The sequence below is a fragment of the Castanea sativa genome, chromosome 3, assembly GCF_040712315.1.
Source record: "Castanea sativa cultivar Marrone di Chiusa Pesio chromosome 3, ASM4071231v1".
In the NCBI taxonomy this organism is placed as follows: domain Eukaryota; kingdom Viridiplantae; phylum Streptophyta; class Magnoliopsida; order Fagales; family Fagaceae; genus Castanea; species Castanea sativa.
The window spans coordinates 49,233,085-49,252,318 of NC_134015.1; the positions used below are offsets into that span (position 1 = coordinate 49,233,085).

The 19,234-nt window shown below is 32.4% G+C and overlaps 1 protein-coding gene across 1 annotated transcript; it reads left to right on the plus strand.

The window, feature by feature from the left end:
* Nucleotides 1-418: 418 nt before the first annotated feature.
* Nucleotides 419-4,127, plus strand: LOC142629463 (WAT1-related protein At3g28050-like). Its single transcript, XM_075803456.1, has 7 exons — nt 419-666; nt 779-844; nt 955-1,068; nt 1,963-2,197; nt 2,288-2,446; nt 2,555-2,706; nt 3,645-4,127. Exons 1-7 carry the CDS (start codon nt 494-496, stop codon nt 3,796-3,798), a joined length of 1,053 nt encoding a protein of 350 aa, XP_075659571.1. The 5' UTR covers nt 419-493; the 3' UTR covers nt 3,799-4,127.
* Nucleotides 4,128-19,234: the final 15,107 nt, after the last annotated feature.

Here is a 19,234-nt window from a genome sequence, read left to right on the forward strand (position 1 = left end):
GGGAATCAACCTTATCTCACCAAATTTGAGTTCAAGAAAGTATTCAATTTCATATTTGATTGGTGCCTTCAAGTCTGGTAGATGCAATGTCTTGTTCCCATTAAAGCCCAGAATGAGAAATGATTTCAATAAGACCAAAGTTAGGTTCAATGGAAGTGGGGCACACTACAAATGTGACATTGAAAAAACAAAGATATTTATTACTTTTGGATGTTATTTATTAATGCAACATAAGCCGGAGGGCTTTCCTTCACACGTCACCCACTCAAAAGAAAAATCAAAGAAAAATACAAAAGCACATCCCACAGAATATCATAGTTTTCTCCAAATGTCATGTGATGGTGGAACAGTGGCCCCTGTTAGCATATATTATAAGTATTGAATGATTGCCGCGGGTGCTCTTTCCCTATCACCACTCATTATCCCAACCATCCTATTGAGTGTTTGTAAGTGTTACTGTTCATGAGAAAAACACACACACAGAGAAAAGAGAATGTGGAGTTTAGGTGTGACAGCAATAATGGTGGCAGTAGAGTTCTTTGAGGTGGGCTTAACAACTCTAAGCAAAGCAGCCATGAGAAAAGGGATGAGTAACTTTGTTTTCATTGTGTACTCTAACGCCCTCGCTATCTTGTTCCTTCTTTCATCATCTCTCATCTTTTACAGGTTCACTTATATATATAGTTAATCATCTTTTTTGTACTAATTCATCAATTCTAACAATTACCAAGGCTTTTTTGAGACCCTGAATCCTCTAGTTACTCCATTTGATTTACAGAAAAAGAACTTGTCCTCGACTTACATTCTCCATCTTTTGTAGAATGTTCCTCCTGGGTGTGCTCAGGTATACTCGTTTAATATGCTGAGGCTGGTGATATACTGATATGATAGGAACATATATGCACGTGTGCCTATGTGCGCATTTATGTGACTTTGAAATGTGTTCTTTTTTAGTTGCTGTGTGCAGTCGTTTATGTATTTTGGGATAGGGTACAGCTCTCCCACTTTAGCCTCAGCCATGACTGATCTAACTCCAGCATTTACTTTCATTCTTGCCATCTTATCCCGGTTAGTCTCCTATATTTTTATATATTAGAAAAATTATTAGATGTTCAAGAGTATTCATACCAATAAATGTAAGTAATTTAATATAAAAATATAACATAAGCTTATAAATTAATATGAGAAAGTTCATTCTAGTATTAGCTGTTTTGAATTTATTGGTGTGAACTGTGAAGTACCATGTTATCTATATTCCATGAGTATCTAATATTTACTCTTGTTTTTGGTGCTAAAATACTTGTAGGTTAGTTTTTAAGATTCACTTATCTAGGTACAATTATAAGAGCATCCACAGCAGTGGAGCTAAAAATTTAGTAATTTAGCTCTACTAAAAGTTACTTTATCTATTTTACCTACACACATACTGCAGCAGTTGATCTATTTTAGCTTTCAACACAATAAAATAATATAAACATCACAATAAAATAATATATCTACCACAATAAAATAATACATCTCACTACAATAAAATCACCACAATAAAAAGGTAATGTGAATACAAAATAAAAAATTAATTTTTTTTAGCTCTCATGAACAGTGCACATCTATCTATAGATGTGCCCTGTAGCAATGAGCTAAAAAAATATAGATTTAGCTCCACTGCTGCATGCTTCTTTTTAGTGTTTTGATGGAGCTAAAATAGCTATATAGCTATTTAGCTCCACTGCTACAAATGCTCTAATTCTGTTAACTTTTAGAATATAAACAAGCCAACTTTAAGCAAAAAGCTAATCCAAACTGACACAGCGACCAAGCTTAAAGCTTTGTAGTTGCTATATACCAAACTATGCAACAGATATCCAAATTAACTATAAAATGCTTCAAACATAAGATATAATATTGAAATTCTCAATTTTCTTTTGCAAACTTATTTAAGAATTGAATCAAATGTGCTTTTAGAATGGAAAAGCTAGACTTTAGACTCAGAAGCAGCCTGGCCAAGTCTATTGGTACCATGGTCTCAATTGCAGGGGCATTAATGGTGACATTGTACAAAGGACCGCCAATCACATTTGCTGCATCACCACATAATTTACATCATGAGCTTCATGCATCAGTTCAATCTCACTGGCTCATTGGAGGCCTTCTCCTAGTAGCTGCATGCTTTTGTTTTGCACTTTTGTTAATTGTTCAGGTATAATCCTTGCAGCCATTATGTGTCATTAAAAATAAACAAAAACCCTGAAAATTGAAACTTTTTTTTTTTGTTTTTTCATATACAAAGACCTGGATCATGAAGGACTACCCTGCAGTGCTGATGCAAACACTCATTTGTTGCATTATTGTGACCATCCAAATTACCACAGTCTCTTTGGTTGCGGAGAAAGACCTGAATGCTTGGCGACTAAGGACTGATATTGAGTTGATAGCTATAGGGTACTCGGTAAGAGCATAGAGAAGTCCCAAACTTTGCTCTAGGACTAAAGTTTTGCTCTTTCTTTATACTTCATTTCTAAGTTTGTAATGACCTTGCTTGTTCCTCTATCTCTAGGCACTCTTTGGTATAGCAATTCGAAGTGTTGTTCACACATGGGCATGTAACAATAAGGGGCCTGTTTATGTCTCATTGTTTAAGCCCCTTGGAATTGTCATTGCACTTGTCATGGGGGTTGCTTTTCTTGGGGATACTCTTTATCTTGGAAGGTACGTATTATACTCAAATCTGTTTGTCATTTCTTAGATGGGTATGTTTAGAATTGTCAGTTCTTCAAAGGACTTAACTTTTAGGCGTTTGGATCAATGATCATGAAATCCTTAAAAGCAAAATACACAAGCCCTATAAACTATTGTATTACCGGTCACAAAAAGGGTGTCCTTAAAAGCAAAATACGAAAGCCCTATAATCTCATGTATTACAATAATCACAAAAAGGTAATTCATTTTGAGATGAATAAAAATTATGACACTAACAAAAAAAAAAAAAATTGCATCACGCGTGCGATAAGGTTAGTATTTATTATGTTGCTAAAGTGGCACAAATTATATTTATGTCATGTCACTATATAAGTTTTTTATAAAAAAAATTGTTAGTAGTTTTAACAGTAGTTAGTAATGTACTGGATAATATATGTACGGTACAAGATGTTTATGTGTTTCATTCAACTCCAGATTTTTAAAAGTAAATTGCAAAAGTACGGGTAAAAAATTGAAATGAAAAAACTGCAAATAGAGAAAAAAATTTCAAGATTATAATAGAAACATGAAAACGTTGATGTTTAATATAAATAATAAAACAAAGAACTAAAATATTAATTTTGATAATTTAATTTTTATATATAATGATACATTTTAACAAAATAAGCGATATACTCTTAATAATAAAAAATTAAAGTTTAGTAAAGTTGAAGTATTTTTGTACAAGTATGATATGGGAAATGTTTCATATGTTTAATTATTGAAAAAGTGTATTTTTATGTAGCTGTATACCTAGTCTCACACCGGGAACATATTGAGTTGATTCAAATTTTTTAACAAATCTAGCTAGAATTTTTCCTTAGGTCATTAAACGTTACTATGGCTCTAACATTTTCTAAGAGAATAATTACATCATGATTCAATAACATGTAATGTTTGTTCTGCAGTGTGGTTGGAGCTGCTGTAATAGCTACTGGGTTTTATTCTGTGGTATGGGGAAAAGCCCAAGAAGAGAAGAGGGTGGAGGATACAAGAATTTCTGACCTTGGGTCATTCGCTTCTAAAGTCCCACTTCTTCAGAACAAAAGCATGAGAATTTAGAAGATATGCAACCAAAAAAAAGTGATTGGGAAAGTACTGTGAAGTCATTATTTGACATACCATGTCAATTTTGAGATCAGTTGTTTAAATTAAAGTGGAAGGAGGATATCATGCATGACTTCATAGCTTAAGATAAGATTGAATATGGACTCTCTAATATGAGATGCCAAATCGGTCTTGAAGATGATAAATCAATTCTGAAGAAGGGACAAAAGTCTCTTGATTACATCTCTAGCTTTTCTTTTAAAAAATGCTTAGAGGTTCAAACACAATGACAAAGAAAGAAATAATTTTTATATAAAATTTGTTTGTGTATACATAATCAATCTATATCAATCTAGTGAGTTTTAGTTACCTCAATTAGTAAAGTCTTTAACGATTGAATATGAGATCTAAGGTTCAATTTTTGCCTACTTAAAAAACTGATTAGTGTCTTAGTCTGATGATATAGAGTACAATAATAAAAAATAGGCGTCATAGATTGAAACTCTATAAAAAAAAAAAATTTATATCAATCTATAATTTATATATATCTAAAAGATGAAAGATAGCATTTATTGTTATTACACTTTTATTGTGCCACATCATTCACTATTTTTGACACTTTCTCTCACCTTATAATTACACTTCTTCCAACATTTTCCATTCATTTTTACATTTTTATATCCCCACTACTCTATACCTTACCCTAACAACTCTTTCATCCCTTCATCTTCCTTTTATTTGGACACTTCGTTTCCCAATTTTATTTACTATAATAATTTGCTATTTTCTTTTTTATTCGGTCCATATTTTGCCCACATAAAAATTAAATACCCTCTCTCTCTCTCTCTCTATATATATATTCTTTTGGTGGATTTTTATTTCTTTATTGTATCTTTGATGAATTTTTGTGTTGAACTTTAATTTGGTTTGATGCAATTTGGTTATGTTTTAATTTGTTACCTTTTTTCTTTTCTTCTCTTTAATTGGTAGATGAATTCCTATGGCATTATATAACATATAATGATATAATGTTATTCAATTATGTATCATGTCTTGGATAATTTTGGTGTTTACAACTATACATTTTTTAGTTATTTTTTAGATATTTTAGAAGTGAGAATTTGAGACTTTATATCAAAATACAATCTACACATCTATGACTATGTATTTGAATGTGTCTTTCAATTATTTGAGTAATATCAATTCTAAATTTGTGATGAGATTTAATTATTATGATAATTTCTTTAAGAGTGAAAAATTTGAACCATTATTTTGTAACTTAAAAAATTTTAGATGTACCCAAAAAATAGGAAAACATAACACACTATACCAAAAGTTTGAAGAATATAGACCACTTCCAAAAAGAATAATATCAATCAAACACACCCAAGTTTCTCAAAAAAAAAAAAAAAAAAACAGCCAACATAATAGAATGATATATTTGTAGAGATAGCGAAATGGAAAATACTTTTAGAAATAGTTTAATTTATAAGGACAACAAATTGTCTTCAGTAAATTTTAGAAAATAAAGTATACATTATTCCACATTACAAAATAATTATATATTTCCACGTATCGTGGGAGACTATGACTAGTATATTATAAAAGTTGGTTCCCCAAACTAGTAGATGCATTCTACGATGACATGTATTCATTTTCAAAGCATTTTGCAATAATATGTGGCAACTTCCTACATCTTTCTCTCACTCGTTATTTTACAATTTTTAGATTTAGGGATTTTACCTCAAGATCCGAAGTTGTAAAATAATCCCTATTCTCTCTCTTGTGGGTTTGGTGGCTGTTGGTGAGATTTTTCTTTATTATTGTTTACCCTCTATTATTTTTCTTCATTTGGAATGCCCAGTCATACTTTTTTCACATTATGTGATATGTCACCTAAGCATCCAATCATCCTTGACATTTCCATACGCTATTGGGAATCATTGCAATAAATTAGCATAGAATTCAATCATTTTAGTCCTCCTATGTGAGTCCAAATGCATTCAATTTCTAAGTTTTATTCGGTAAAAAAGGCACAAACTAGAGGTGGGTTAAGAATTCCAGCAACTTTGGTATTGCACTTTTGGAAAAAGAAAGATGGGTCACTGGGTGAAATCAGGGCGGTCGATATCGTACCGGTACCAATCATACCAACCAGTGCACCGGTATCGGTACACTTCTATTTTGTACCGGAAAAAATACCGGCCGTATCGGCCGCGTACCGGCCAATTTCGGGCAATACTGGTCAGTACAGAAATTTTTTTTTTTTTTTTTTTTTAGTTTTGTAATTTTTGAATTTTTGTAAAGGCATAATGGTAACTTATTTACATTAATTTATTAGTATTATTTATTTTCTTAGTATGCAATGAACAACTAAGCTTTCTATTTTTTATATTGTGTTTTTTTTTTTTCCCTTTTAATTGATACTAAAGTCTAAAACTATGAATAATTTGTTCTGAATTGAGGTAATGTTTTATGATAAACTTTTATATTTATTATAATATAAGTGAAATATTATATGCTTATAAACATGGTTCTAGAGATTTTGGTGTGTGTATATAATATATATATATATATATATATATATATATATATAAAATAGCGGTAAACCCGAAACGGTACACTGGTATTGACCGGTATCCAAAATATATTGTACCGGTGGCCAAACCGGTACAGCCTCTAGTACGGTATTGACTTCCTTGAGTGAAATACAGGTTTGTTCGAAGTAATGATGTCCGTCTCGCATGTGAATGTAAATATGGAAACTTCCTAATGCTTTTATATATATATATATATATATATATATATATATATATATATATATATATATATATTCTTTATATTTATTTTGGGTATTAATGATACTTTTTTTTTTTTAAGAAGAGTGAGACTTATTTTTTAAATTATAAAATATCATTATTTTGACAATTACAAACTTATAATTACATTTGTTTCAATTACTTAAACATACAATGTCTATTCCTCCTCCCCAACCTTTTCATCACCTTCATCACCCCCACCTTATTGGTAATAAGTTTTTTCCCTTCTTCATATTTTCATATTTAAATATGTTCTCTCTTTGTCACTCTTTAGCAGCTAGCCCAAAAATTGCATTAGGTTTCAGCTGTAAATTTATGTTTCTAATTTACACTATCTCCTCTTATTCTCTGATTTTTTTTTTTGATTCCATTTCATTCTACAGATTATTGTCTTTTCCCTTCTTCATATTTTCATATTTAAATATGTTCTCTCTTTGTCACTCTTTAGCAGCTAGCCCAAAAATTGCATTAGGTTTCAGCTGTAAATTTATGTTTCTAATTTACACTATCTCCTCTTATTCTCTGATTTTTTTTTTTGATTCCATTTCATTCTACAGATTATTGTCTTTATATATATATATATATATATATATATATATATATATATATATATATATATAATTTATACTAACTATTGGTTTTTCTTGAATTGCTTAAAAATGATTGTTAGTATTATTTTGAGATTAATGCCAATGTTTTATATTTGTTGCGTTGGGATTGGTATACTCCATATTAATCTTAATGTGTTTCGAATGTTTAGATTTTGATTTGTGGATGATATTCAGTTTCATCTCTATTAGAGGTACCTTTCTCTTCCTCTCTCTAATGTTATTCTCCTATTTATTTTACTGCTTTTCGTTTCACAAATTGCTCTCTATGTATATAGAATTTATGCCAAATATTGATTTTTTTTTTTTAAATTGCTTAAACATGGTTGTTATTATTTTAAGGTTGATTCCAATGTTTTTAAATTTTTGTGTTTGTATTGGCGTACTCCAAGTTAATCTTGATGCGTCAAAATTTTAATTAGTGGGTGTTATTCAATTTTATTATTCCATATAATTTATGCCCAGTGCAATTTAGAGTGTAAATAAAATTTTCTAAGGTTTGTGTTAAGGTCTTTATAATTGAGAATGTGGGGATAAGATACTCAGGATAAGGGTATTGGGCCATGAGCCACACCTGAGGATGCCAAAGAGCCCGAGGATAAACAAGTATTAATAAGGGCAAGTAGATTATTGGGTCGAGGACGAGAGCTAGTCACAACAAGTAGGTGATGCTGTTCGAGGATGCAAACTTCCTCGGGAAACAGAGTGGAAGCTTGAGGTCCGACCACCCAGCAAGTACCGGGTAGTGGGCAACCATGCTTGGGAGGATAAGCTTCATGGAGGTGAGTCAACAGAGAATTGAGAAATTTCTGGGAAGAAAGCTGCAACTACCACATTGAATACTCTGCACCTTACCAACTGGCCCCATTAATGTGGAAGTGATGCCTGACCAGTGACTTTTAACCTTACAGCTGCACACAAAGATTTCAAGAAGGTTCTAATGGGACAAGTATCAAGAAGATAAGTTATTTGATCAACAAGTGGAAGGCTAAGATGAAAAAAGGATAGGAAGTATAAAAGGGAAAAAGGATTCCTTTATATGGGATCATCTGGAAAAGAAGAGAAAAAAAGGAAAGAATTGAATGTAACTAAGAACTCTAAATATCTGTATAAGCTTGAAATATATACATAAGAACATACCTTTCTTGGACTTGACCGATGAGCGTTTTTCTCTTCGATTTGTATTTTTCAATCATTCCAACACTAAACCAACTCACTATGATTCATATGTAACTCACTAAGTCTTCATTAATTAGACCCACTCTCTAACAAATTTATTGTTATGGGCTTGTTAGGCCTTGGTTCATATCTTTGGGCTTTGGGTCAATTCCAGTCCCTACAGAGAAACAGGAGCGATTCCACTTGGAGCCCAAGGGGTTCAAATGAACCCCCTGAACTTGCCCCACCCCCCCCCCCCCAAAATATAAATTAAATTTTGTTTTTGTTTTTGTTTTGACACTCTAAAATAAATATTAGAACACCTTAACTTTAGATTTTTTTTTTTTATGCTCTGAACTAAGTTTGAATATGATCATAACAATATCTTAGACATTTTAATCATACAAAAAAAAAAGCTCATCAACAAACCAATTTGATCTAAAATCTAGAAAAAAAAATTTATATGCCCAACAACAAAAGTAGATATTTGTTAATTTTAAACTTTAGAAAAGGCCATTTAGATCTTAACAAATTTGAAATAAATCAATCAAATGAGAGATCAATGGATGAATAATTGTTTGGCCATGTACATTGAAAGAGATATAGTTTGTAGGATTGATAATGCAAAATATGAAACTTCATAGAAAGCAATTGTAAAAATTTATGTGTTTCAGTTTTTGTTTTTGTTTTTTTTTGTTGTTGTGATGTTGATATATTTAAGTTCTCTTTTGTTTTAAATTTTGTATAATTTATGTTTATTATTGACCACCCTAAACAATAATCCTGGAGCCGCCACTGCAGAGAAAGTTTTAACTTATAATGTCTGTTCCTAATTTGCATTATTTATGTTTACTAATTTGTCTTTATCCTTGATCACGAATGTTTGGGACAATTTATCTAAATCATCGGCCTTCAAATTTCTTATTGGTGCTGCAAATGACCTTTTTTTTATACCAAGGAAAGAGCAAAGCAAAGACTCATTGAGAAAGATAGAGAGAGAGAGAGAGAGAGTGTGTGTGTGTGTCAGATTTTTTTATTTTTATATATAGACACACGAAGGTTTTGCCCAAATGACCCTTAAATTGCTCTAATAATTTATTTTTACCAATTACTTCCTTTTTTTTTATTGCCTTAACCCTTGAGCACGGATGCTTGGGTCAATTTACCTAATTCATCGGCCTTTTAACTTTTTTATTTTTTATTTTTTTTTATATAAGGTAGAAATTCTACTCTAACCTAATCCAAGTGTATGTGTATGTGAAACTCCTTCCTAGAGACTTGAATCACGGTCCTTGCCATCCACATTCCACAGACACTTATACTTGTGGAGTGATCACTGCATCAAGGGTGCACGATGGTGGCCTTTAAACTTCTTATAGTTGCCATAGATGACATTGTTTCAATGTTATATATGTAGATAATCTCTCTTTAAATTATTATTCTCCAGCCTAATATTATAGTTGGATAAGTCTCTCTCTCTCTCTCTAGATTTAGCTTGCTCACTTCTTGATTTTCTTTTCTTTATATCAATTAATTGGAAAAGGAGTGTTCATTATGGAAAAATAGCCCAATATTATAGTTGGATCTCTCTCTCTCTCTCTCTCTTCTTGATTTTCTTTTGTTTATATCAATTAATTGGAAATGGGTGTTCATTATAGAAAAATTAAGGTTTAGATTAATCATTGTTTTTCTATTCAAAAATAAGAACTAAAAAAAGTAAAGCTTTTATGATTACAAAAGGAAACTAAAAAATAAATAAAACAAAGCAGTGAGAAAATTACAAATATAGCCAACTATATTCTTGCATTAAAAAAGCCAACTTATATCCAATTAGAATTGTCTTTTATGTTCAATCATAAGCTTAGAAAAACCAGAAAAAGAAAAAGAAAAAGAGAAGCACATAGAATAATAAAATATCATTTGAGTGATCAGGGTCCAAGCTATACAAGAAATCTTAAAAAGTTTCACATGAATAGGAATTTAATTTATTTATTTTTATGTAATTGTGTAGTGCTTTTTAAAAATACTAGAAAAATGGACCCATTATAGAATACCATTAATGTCTTATTATGGCAAATAGCAGTATAGTATTCTAGTGCTATGGAGGATCCACTAAAGGAGGTACCATTGAAGAAGGAGGGGGTAGGGAGGAGGTGGAGGCGGAGGCAGCAAAACCACTAGAGGAGGCACTGGCACAGAAGGGGGCAAGGGTGGAGTCAGAGTCGGAAGTGGAGGTAGATGCAGACGCAGCCTCACTGGCAGACCTTCCAAGCAATCATATAACCCATTTTACATTGTTCTGCATTATTTTTCGTTGGGCAGATCAACAAGCAACTGCTCTATTGACTTCATTTTGAAGTAGAGATTAATTTTTTCAAGTCTTCATTGATCCGCCAATGAATAGTTGATAATAATGGAGAATATGCAGTTTTGCTAGTATTTCTTCTTTTTAAAGAAATGATTTCTGTAAATGTGTACTTCCTAAATGGCATGTTTAACCTAAGGAAAGATGTTGATGTGCGCTGCACTTATTATTAATTTCCTCCAATATTTCAATAGTTTTCTAGCAAAAATTTGTAATCTTTAGCATTTTATTTAAAGAAAAAACTGAAAGACAACAAAAGTGTGATTTGAACAAACTATATGTGTTTAAAAAAATTTAAAAATCTATGCCATAGTGATTGATATATAAACATATTTCACACACTCAAGAATCCAAATATTGTTTCGTAACAGCTTGGTGTGCATGAAATGCACACTCTCATATGGTGCACACCCCCATTACGCCAAAAAAAAAAAATTTACATTTATTATAGTTGACAAAATAATAATAGAATGTGATATAATTTGAAATGAAAGGAAAAAAAAAAAAAAAGGAAACATATGACCTACTAATTTATGATATTTGATGGTATTAATGATATATATATATATATATATATATATATATATATATATATATATATATATATATTGTAAACTACATATTTGGTCCTTAACTTTTATGTTCTTTGTCAATTTGATCCCTAACGTTTCAAATATATTAATTTAGTCCCTAATCTTTTGATATTGTGTCAAAAAGATCCTTACCATTAAGTGGTAAATGAAAAAGATGCAGCTGATGGTCTTATTAAAATATTATTTTTTTGCCACATAGCCTGCCACGTGGGCTTCATTAAATATTAAAAAATTACACATCGAAAATTTGAGGAAATCTCTCTCCCCCCCTCTCTCTCTCTCTCTAAAGTAAAGACTCAAGGCTCAAGCCACTGCTCGTTGATGGTCACCAAATTTATTTATATTTCTGTTTCATTTACCCGTAGCATTTTTCTTTTCTTTCTCCATTTTCATTTCAAGCTCACAATCTTTGGTGAAACCTCTCTCTCTCACCTATGCTTTGTTTTTTGGGCCTTTTTGTTTCTTTGACCTTGAACCACAACAGAGCTTCACCATTTTTGACAACCAAAAGGACTCCACAATGTCTGAAGGATAAAACAAAGACTAATTAGTTGCCCACTACACTCCTAAGCAAAAGACCCGATAGAATCAAATTGAAAAAAAAATATATAAATACTGAAACTAACTTAACACTTCTAGCAAATCCCACAATATTTTTGTTATTCTTTTGTTAAGATATTCAGTTATATATCTTGACAAGAATAACATAAATATTTCAAGTTTTTTTTTTTTTTTTGGAGCAAATAAAATATTTCAAGTTTGGAACAATGAGTCGATGACAATGTGCCTCCTGTTAAGACTCAAACTATGGACAAACTTCACTCGCTATAGAAGAAGTCTGCACCCACCATATGAGAGTTTACAAAATCTTCTCAAAACTCAACGGTCTCCACCTCTCAATCTTCTTGCCGTTGATGCTAAGTTTGCCACTAGTCCGCTGTAGACTAAGTGGGTCACTATTAGTGTGAGACTGCCTACCTACCTCTTCGTGCTCTTATCGTGGGACTACGGATTTCAATCCCAAATGTGTCTAACAAATTTCATTTGTGAGTTAGGGATTTATTCCAAAAATTACTTACTGGTTTTTTATTTTATTTAAATTTTAGATTGTGCTGACATGTTAGTCTTGGCGGCAGTCAATGTGGTAATAAAATATTTTTTTATTTTGGCTGTTTGTCACATCAGCAATTTTTATTCAAGAGATAACGATAAATATTAAATTGACACAATACTAAAAGGTTAAGGACTAAATTGACACAATTGAAAAGCTAGAGCCTAAATTGAAATATGATGTAATGGATAAGAACAAAATATGTAATTTACCTCTATTTTTTTAATTTTTATTGTAAGTGCACAATTTGTACCCGGACCCATCTGCGTGATGAGTTTAGACCCAAAAAGCCTTATACAATCAAATTTGTAGAGCGTGGGCTTGAAACCTAAGTTGTAAGGATATTAGATAACAAGTATAGTGGGTTAGATTGCCAACACATGCATAATGAAATAGTTTTTCTAACGAAAACTCTCCTTGGACTACAGCCGAGAATGTCTTATATTGCTCTTTATCCTTTCTACAATAGATTACAGTTGAAGATAATATATCCAATGTTTTTCTCTTCCTTTTTTCCCCCCTCCTTATTGAATGCCTATCTTCTCCTTTTATATCTCCTTTCCGCTTCCCTCCATCTTCCACGTATGATACAGTTCACTAAATCAGATACTTGTCTTATCCACCACTCTCTTGAAATCTTCAAATAATAGCTGTAGGGCTGATCACTACTATTAAGAGGTTATTTCCCCATTAATGCGGCCAAAAAGGTAGATGTAGAGTCTTTAATGCAGTAGTATCAGCTTTTTCCTTGATATTTCTCATTTGTCCTTCCTCTATATAGTTTTGTAAAATGTATCTCCACCCAACAGACCTTCCAAAACTTCCTTCCAAACATCTTGATGCGTCATACAATCTTCACCTGACTTAACCGAGGAGATGTCCCTCCTTGGACGACCCCTATCAACTTTTCTAACAATAGTTTGCTTATGGGCTTCAAAGCTCTGTTCAGACAAGTAAATACCCCTAAATTAGGCCCAAGGCCCAAAAGTGTATTCTGACCATTCTGCCCCTACATTTATAAAGTGAGATCTATTTTTATAATTATAAAGCATCATTATTTTGACAAAAAAATTAAAATATGATGTAAAGAATAAGAACTAAATATGTAATTTACCTCATTTTTTAATTTTTATAAAGTGAGAGGTGTAGTTCCCCAATGCGGAATAAAACCATGAGGGTCTTCACTCAAAGCGAACAATGACTTTTAAGGGAGCTCACCCCTCCGCATAAACATTTTAAATATTTCATCTCCTATCTACGAATAATTAAAAAAGAAAAGAAAAAAAGAACACATACCATTCCTCTCTCTCTCTCTCTCTCTCTCTCTCTCTCTCTCTCTCTCTCTATATATATATATATATATATATATATTCACATTTTAAAAAAAACTATCAATTTACATATATGTACCCAAGGTTAATTAATGTAAGTAGGTAATCTCTCTCTCTCTCTCTCTCTCTCTCTCTCTCTCTCTCTCTCTATATATATATATATATATATATATATATATATATATATATTCACAACAACAACAAAAAAAAAACTATCAATTTACATATATGTACCCAAGGTTAATTAATGTAAGTAGGTCATATGTTACATCATTACATGAGGTATCACTTCAAGAAAAAGAGCATGAGAACACTTGCCTCCAAAAAACCAACGCAACCTACAAGCTACACCATCATTCCAGTACGTTTTACTTGAATCAATGATTCATTATAAAGTGTCAACAAAGGATAGAATTTAAAAAGACCAATTGTCCCAAAAAAATATATTTTATTCTAACTAAACAGCTAATTAAATCAGGGGTAAAGTAGTCATTCCACTAGCAAGTTATTTATTAATTAATGTAATGTCTCTCAAGTCACAATGACCTATTATTTTTCCTCTTTCTCACTCTCCAATATGAAGCTCCAAAAGATTGGAGAGTACGATGAAGGAAAGGAGAATGTGACTCAGAAGCTGCTATTCTAGCTATCCTTTTGTTCACTGGTTCTGGTTTAACACAAGTTATGGTTATTATTATTACATTCGAAAAGCTAGTATTGCCATATTTCACTTTCCTTAGTGGGAAAAGAAATGATTATCTAAGAATAAAGAAAAAGGGAATTACAACTAGCATCAATAATTTTTTGTCATTTGGAACTAAAAGTGAGGTATTAGATGCCAAACATATACTTAGCGTGAGAAGTGTTTATTTAGTTTTTTACTGAAAATCTTTTGCTTAAAGTGTACTAAAGTATATCTATACTTTGGTAAAGAAATAAAATAAAATAAAATAAAAATAAAGTTTTAAGAAGTTATACATAAAAGCTAAAAGCTAAAACCTAAAACCTAAAACCTAAAACCTAAAACCTGAACTTATAAATTGATTCCTGACAAACATGAAGTTATAAGCAATAAGTTGAACTTAATGTATCATATGATATTTCGCTTGTTTGGAATGTACTCATAAGCTAGCTTATTGTTTATTTTATTTTATACTATTTGCGAGTTCCAAATGATCATTTACTTATTTTATTTAATTTTTACTTATTTTTCCTACTATTTTTGGATTGCACGTGAATCATCTATTTATTTTTCGTTCATTTACTTTATACCTACAATACTTTTAATAAAATGCTAGATAAACTGTCCCCAACTAAAAACGATTATGAATGTCACAAACAAATTTAGCACGTGTCATTCATATTCAACTTCTACATGATTTTAAATTTCAAATAAAATAGTCTTTTGAAATGAAAATTGGCCAAGAGATTGTAGTACGGAATAGAAAATTTTATCTTTCAGAGATTATGGGGCTGTTTGGATTTATGTTTTCCATTCCCATAACTCTTTTTCCATCACCTATAACTCAAAATAAGTGGGACCCACAAAAAAAAAGTCTGTTTGGATTTGTTTCCTGTTTTTGTTTCCATCACTCAATTCTCTGATTTTTTAGCGATGAGTTATGGAAATTGAAAACACATTTTGGGTGTTTTCAGTTTCCAAAACTCTGTTTTCAATGGCAATTATGTAAATAAACCTACACTGAGGGACCACTAGTCTAGTCAGCCGCAACTTTTGACCATTTTTTTTTTCTCATTGGGTTCAGTGAGGTGTTCTTCTTCTTCTTCCTTTTTTTTTGGGTTCTTCATCACAGAATTTTTTGGTCTTCGCTGCACTCCATGACGCCCAGAAAACCCAGATTTTTTCAAGTCTCAAAAAACCCGGATTTAGCACCAAATAGAAACGAACAAAACCCACTAAAATTAAAATTAGAAATCTAAATATCTAAAGTCAAACCCACTTGAATTCAATCAAGATCAACATCAAAATTTAACATCAAAATCCGTAATCCAAACTCAAAGTTTATTATAGATTATTTGGGCACAGATCTTTGGCAGAAAATTTGCTTCATATGAAGTCAGACCCACTTAAATTTGCCTCTCACCTAGCAAAATCTTTGGCAGAAAATTCACGAGCTGAGCAAGGGAGAGATCCGAAGAGTGCCTCGGTTTTGGCTAGGCTTCTCGGTGTCTGATGGGTTTCGACTGGGCTGGGGTTCTTCGAATAGGACACCTTTTCTTCAGCTGTGAAGAAATGGAACTCCAAACGTACCACTTGAGAGATGATGAGGAAGAGAAAAAGTAATACAAATGGAGCAAATTTATTTTAGGTTAAGAGAGGTGGATGAGAGGAGTAAAGGAGGTTGCTGGAGTAATGGTTGAGAAGAGAGAAGAAGCACCGTTGTGAAGAGTTAGAAAGAAAGAAAGAAAGAAGAAAAAATTAGAAAAAATAAAAGGCTCTGACACTCAGCTTAGGTGTGGGACCTACAAAAAGGTCGAAATTTTTGAGTGATGTAAAGTGAAAACAAAAAACCAAACGGGTGTTATTGTGAAATTGGGGTATTTTAAGTGATGAGTGACGAAAATTGAGTGAGGAGTGATGAGTGATGAGTGATGGGAAAAAAAAAACCAAACAGCCCTATATTTTTTGTTGGCGTGATTCTTCTCGGTCCCATTTGTGCCATTATTGTTGGGAAAAAAATTTACACAAAGACTCTGGGCCTCATGGTGGAACCATGCTCATCCGTTTTGTGAAAGCTTAGAGTAGTGCTCCGTGACTACCTTAAGAGTTGTTTTTCTTGTTGTATGGAAGTTTTCTTCCTTTTTAGGTCCCCACTCCCCACTTCCAGTCAATGATACCATCCATCAAGGACATAACACATTTTTCTTTATGTTTTAATTTTTCGCAATCGATTGGTGAAAAATGGTACCCCTATCACATTCTACAGTACGAAGATGGTGAAAGTGAAACAGAATAACCTTAATTACAAAACTCACAATGTTTGCAAGAATCAAGACTCTGCCGAGATTTAATGGAGATTTCTCAAATAATTGTCCCTATCCTGCAAGAAATCTCTGCAATGTATAAGTATAGAATAACCACCAAACAGGGGCGGCCAACAAATTTTGAAGCGGAAGGCGATATATTTAAATAAGGCTTTTTTGTTATCACTTAAATAATATTTAACTAGTATTTAATACCATAATTTTTTATAACAAAAATCTATTCCTCTTATTTTGTAATATGCCTTTTTTTTTTTTTAATGCTAAAGCTATAACAAATTTTACTAAAAAAAATACTTTCAAACGATGTAGAAATGAATGCGATTAGCAACATTTCAAGAAGATAATAAACAAGCATTTGAATGAATGATGTTAGGGATATTATAAATTTTATAACGTAAGGCTTACAAAGATGTATCATTAATCACAAAAAATAATTCAAAATTGCATTTAATAGGTTATTGACGCCCACATATCATATTAATTGTAAAGTTTGCAAGTAAAATTAATAATGTTTCTAGCATTTTTATATCTGAATTATTTCTTGTGATTAGTGACACATATATTTGTAAGGGAAAATGCTAGAGATACAAATTCTTTTACAAAAACTTTTATAAATTGATGATGTGGTGAATGATTATTGATAAATAAAAAAGTGATGTTATCAGGTGGGTCCAGATGAGAACCAGTAAGAAGTTAGCTACAACAACAGTTTTTAAAAATGTTGTAAAATAGTTTGTAAAACTATAGCATTACTCTATTTTTAAGACTCATGTATTTAAAGTTGTATTATCTCTAGTATTATTCAATACTTTGGGACTTCTTAAAACTAGAGGAAAATTATAAAACTAATTTTTTTCCCAATATCTCCAAATTTTTTTTAAATATATCAATTTTTGACTTAAAATTTGTGGCCTTCTTATAGTAGGGGCCCTAGGCGGTGGCCTAAGTGGCCTAGGGCCAACCTTGCCACCAAATGGTACGAGTATCAATGTCACCATAAAGGAGATAAGATAAAGACGAGTACGACAATCTTTACGATGGCTATCCAGAGAATATCACAGATATTTTGAATTTATATTAACCTTTCCATGCTATATTCCTATTCCTTGAAGTTAATTTTTTTTTTTTTTGATAATCTGCAAATCCATTAAACAGAAAAGGAACAAACAGAGGAGTCTCCCTTACAAACCGCCTCAAGGGAGGGAGGGAGACATCCATCATTAAAACAAAAATCAAAATTGGAGTCCAAGGCAAATTTAGCAGTTTCATGGGCTGCTGAATTGCCAAGTCTTTGAACCCAACTGAACTTCACATCAGTAAAATGAGAAACAAGACTATGAACATTACAGATAGAGGTGGCTGAATGCCAATCAGGGATAAGCTCAGGATCAGACACTGCATCTATACAACTTTTAGCATCCCCCTCGACTATGACAGTTCTCCATTGCTCTTGGATTGCTAGCTTTACTGCCCATAGGAGTGCTTCGGCTTCTGCTTGTGCTGGACTGCATAAGTGATGTCCTATACCCCTCAAGAACAGGACCTCACCACGATGGTCCCTAGCCACAACCGCTAATGCAGACCTGGAGCTATTTAGTGCAGCATCCACATTAACTTTTATCCAACCTTGAGGAGGAGGGGTCCATCTTACCGAAACTTGTTCTGTTGGAGGTTGGGAGGCCGATGATAACACCTTTAACATCCCAAGGAATTTTGTTTGGACATTTTGCTTGGCCTTGAGGACATCGGCTTTTCCATCTTGGAACTGTATAAGGTTCCTCGTCTGCCATATCTCGTCTACAATGAGTGCCATGTTAAGGGAGATCTGCCACTGTTCATGAGCTGGAATCGGGGACTTAGGAGGTGTCAAGATGATTTTGATAATATCCTCATTTGAATTAATAGAAGCAGCATCTATTCTGAGACCCCAGCAAGCTGCTGCCCATAGAGCTCTTGCAAAATTGCATTCAAAGAACAGATGTGTGCTAGTCTCTTCCCCTAAATTACACAGCGAGCAGGTTGGGTCAATATGCGGAATTCTCCTTTGTAGATTGGCTTTAGTAGAATTGCGTTAGCTCCAATTCTCCAAATAAGCAATTTGAGGCGCTTAGGGAACTTGGCCTTCCACAACTTTGACCAATGTGTTTGGGATTGATCATTGCTAGTGGAATGATTGAAGGCAACATTGTAGACGGATTTGACAGAAAAGACACCTTTGGAGTCAAGTAGCCAAATAAGCCTATCTTGCTTTGGAGTAGCAGGTATAGGAATGGTGAGAATTGCATTGGCATCAATATGGTTGAAAAGTTCTCTTACCATTCCTACTTTTCATGATCTGGAGGTGGAGTCAATGAGCTGAGCAGCTTTGATGTGGAAGTGTTTGTATTCCTCTACTCTTGGATGAGGCTTGAAGTTAGCAATCCATGGTACGCATGGATCAGTCCATATATCAATAGACTT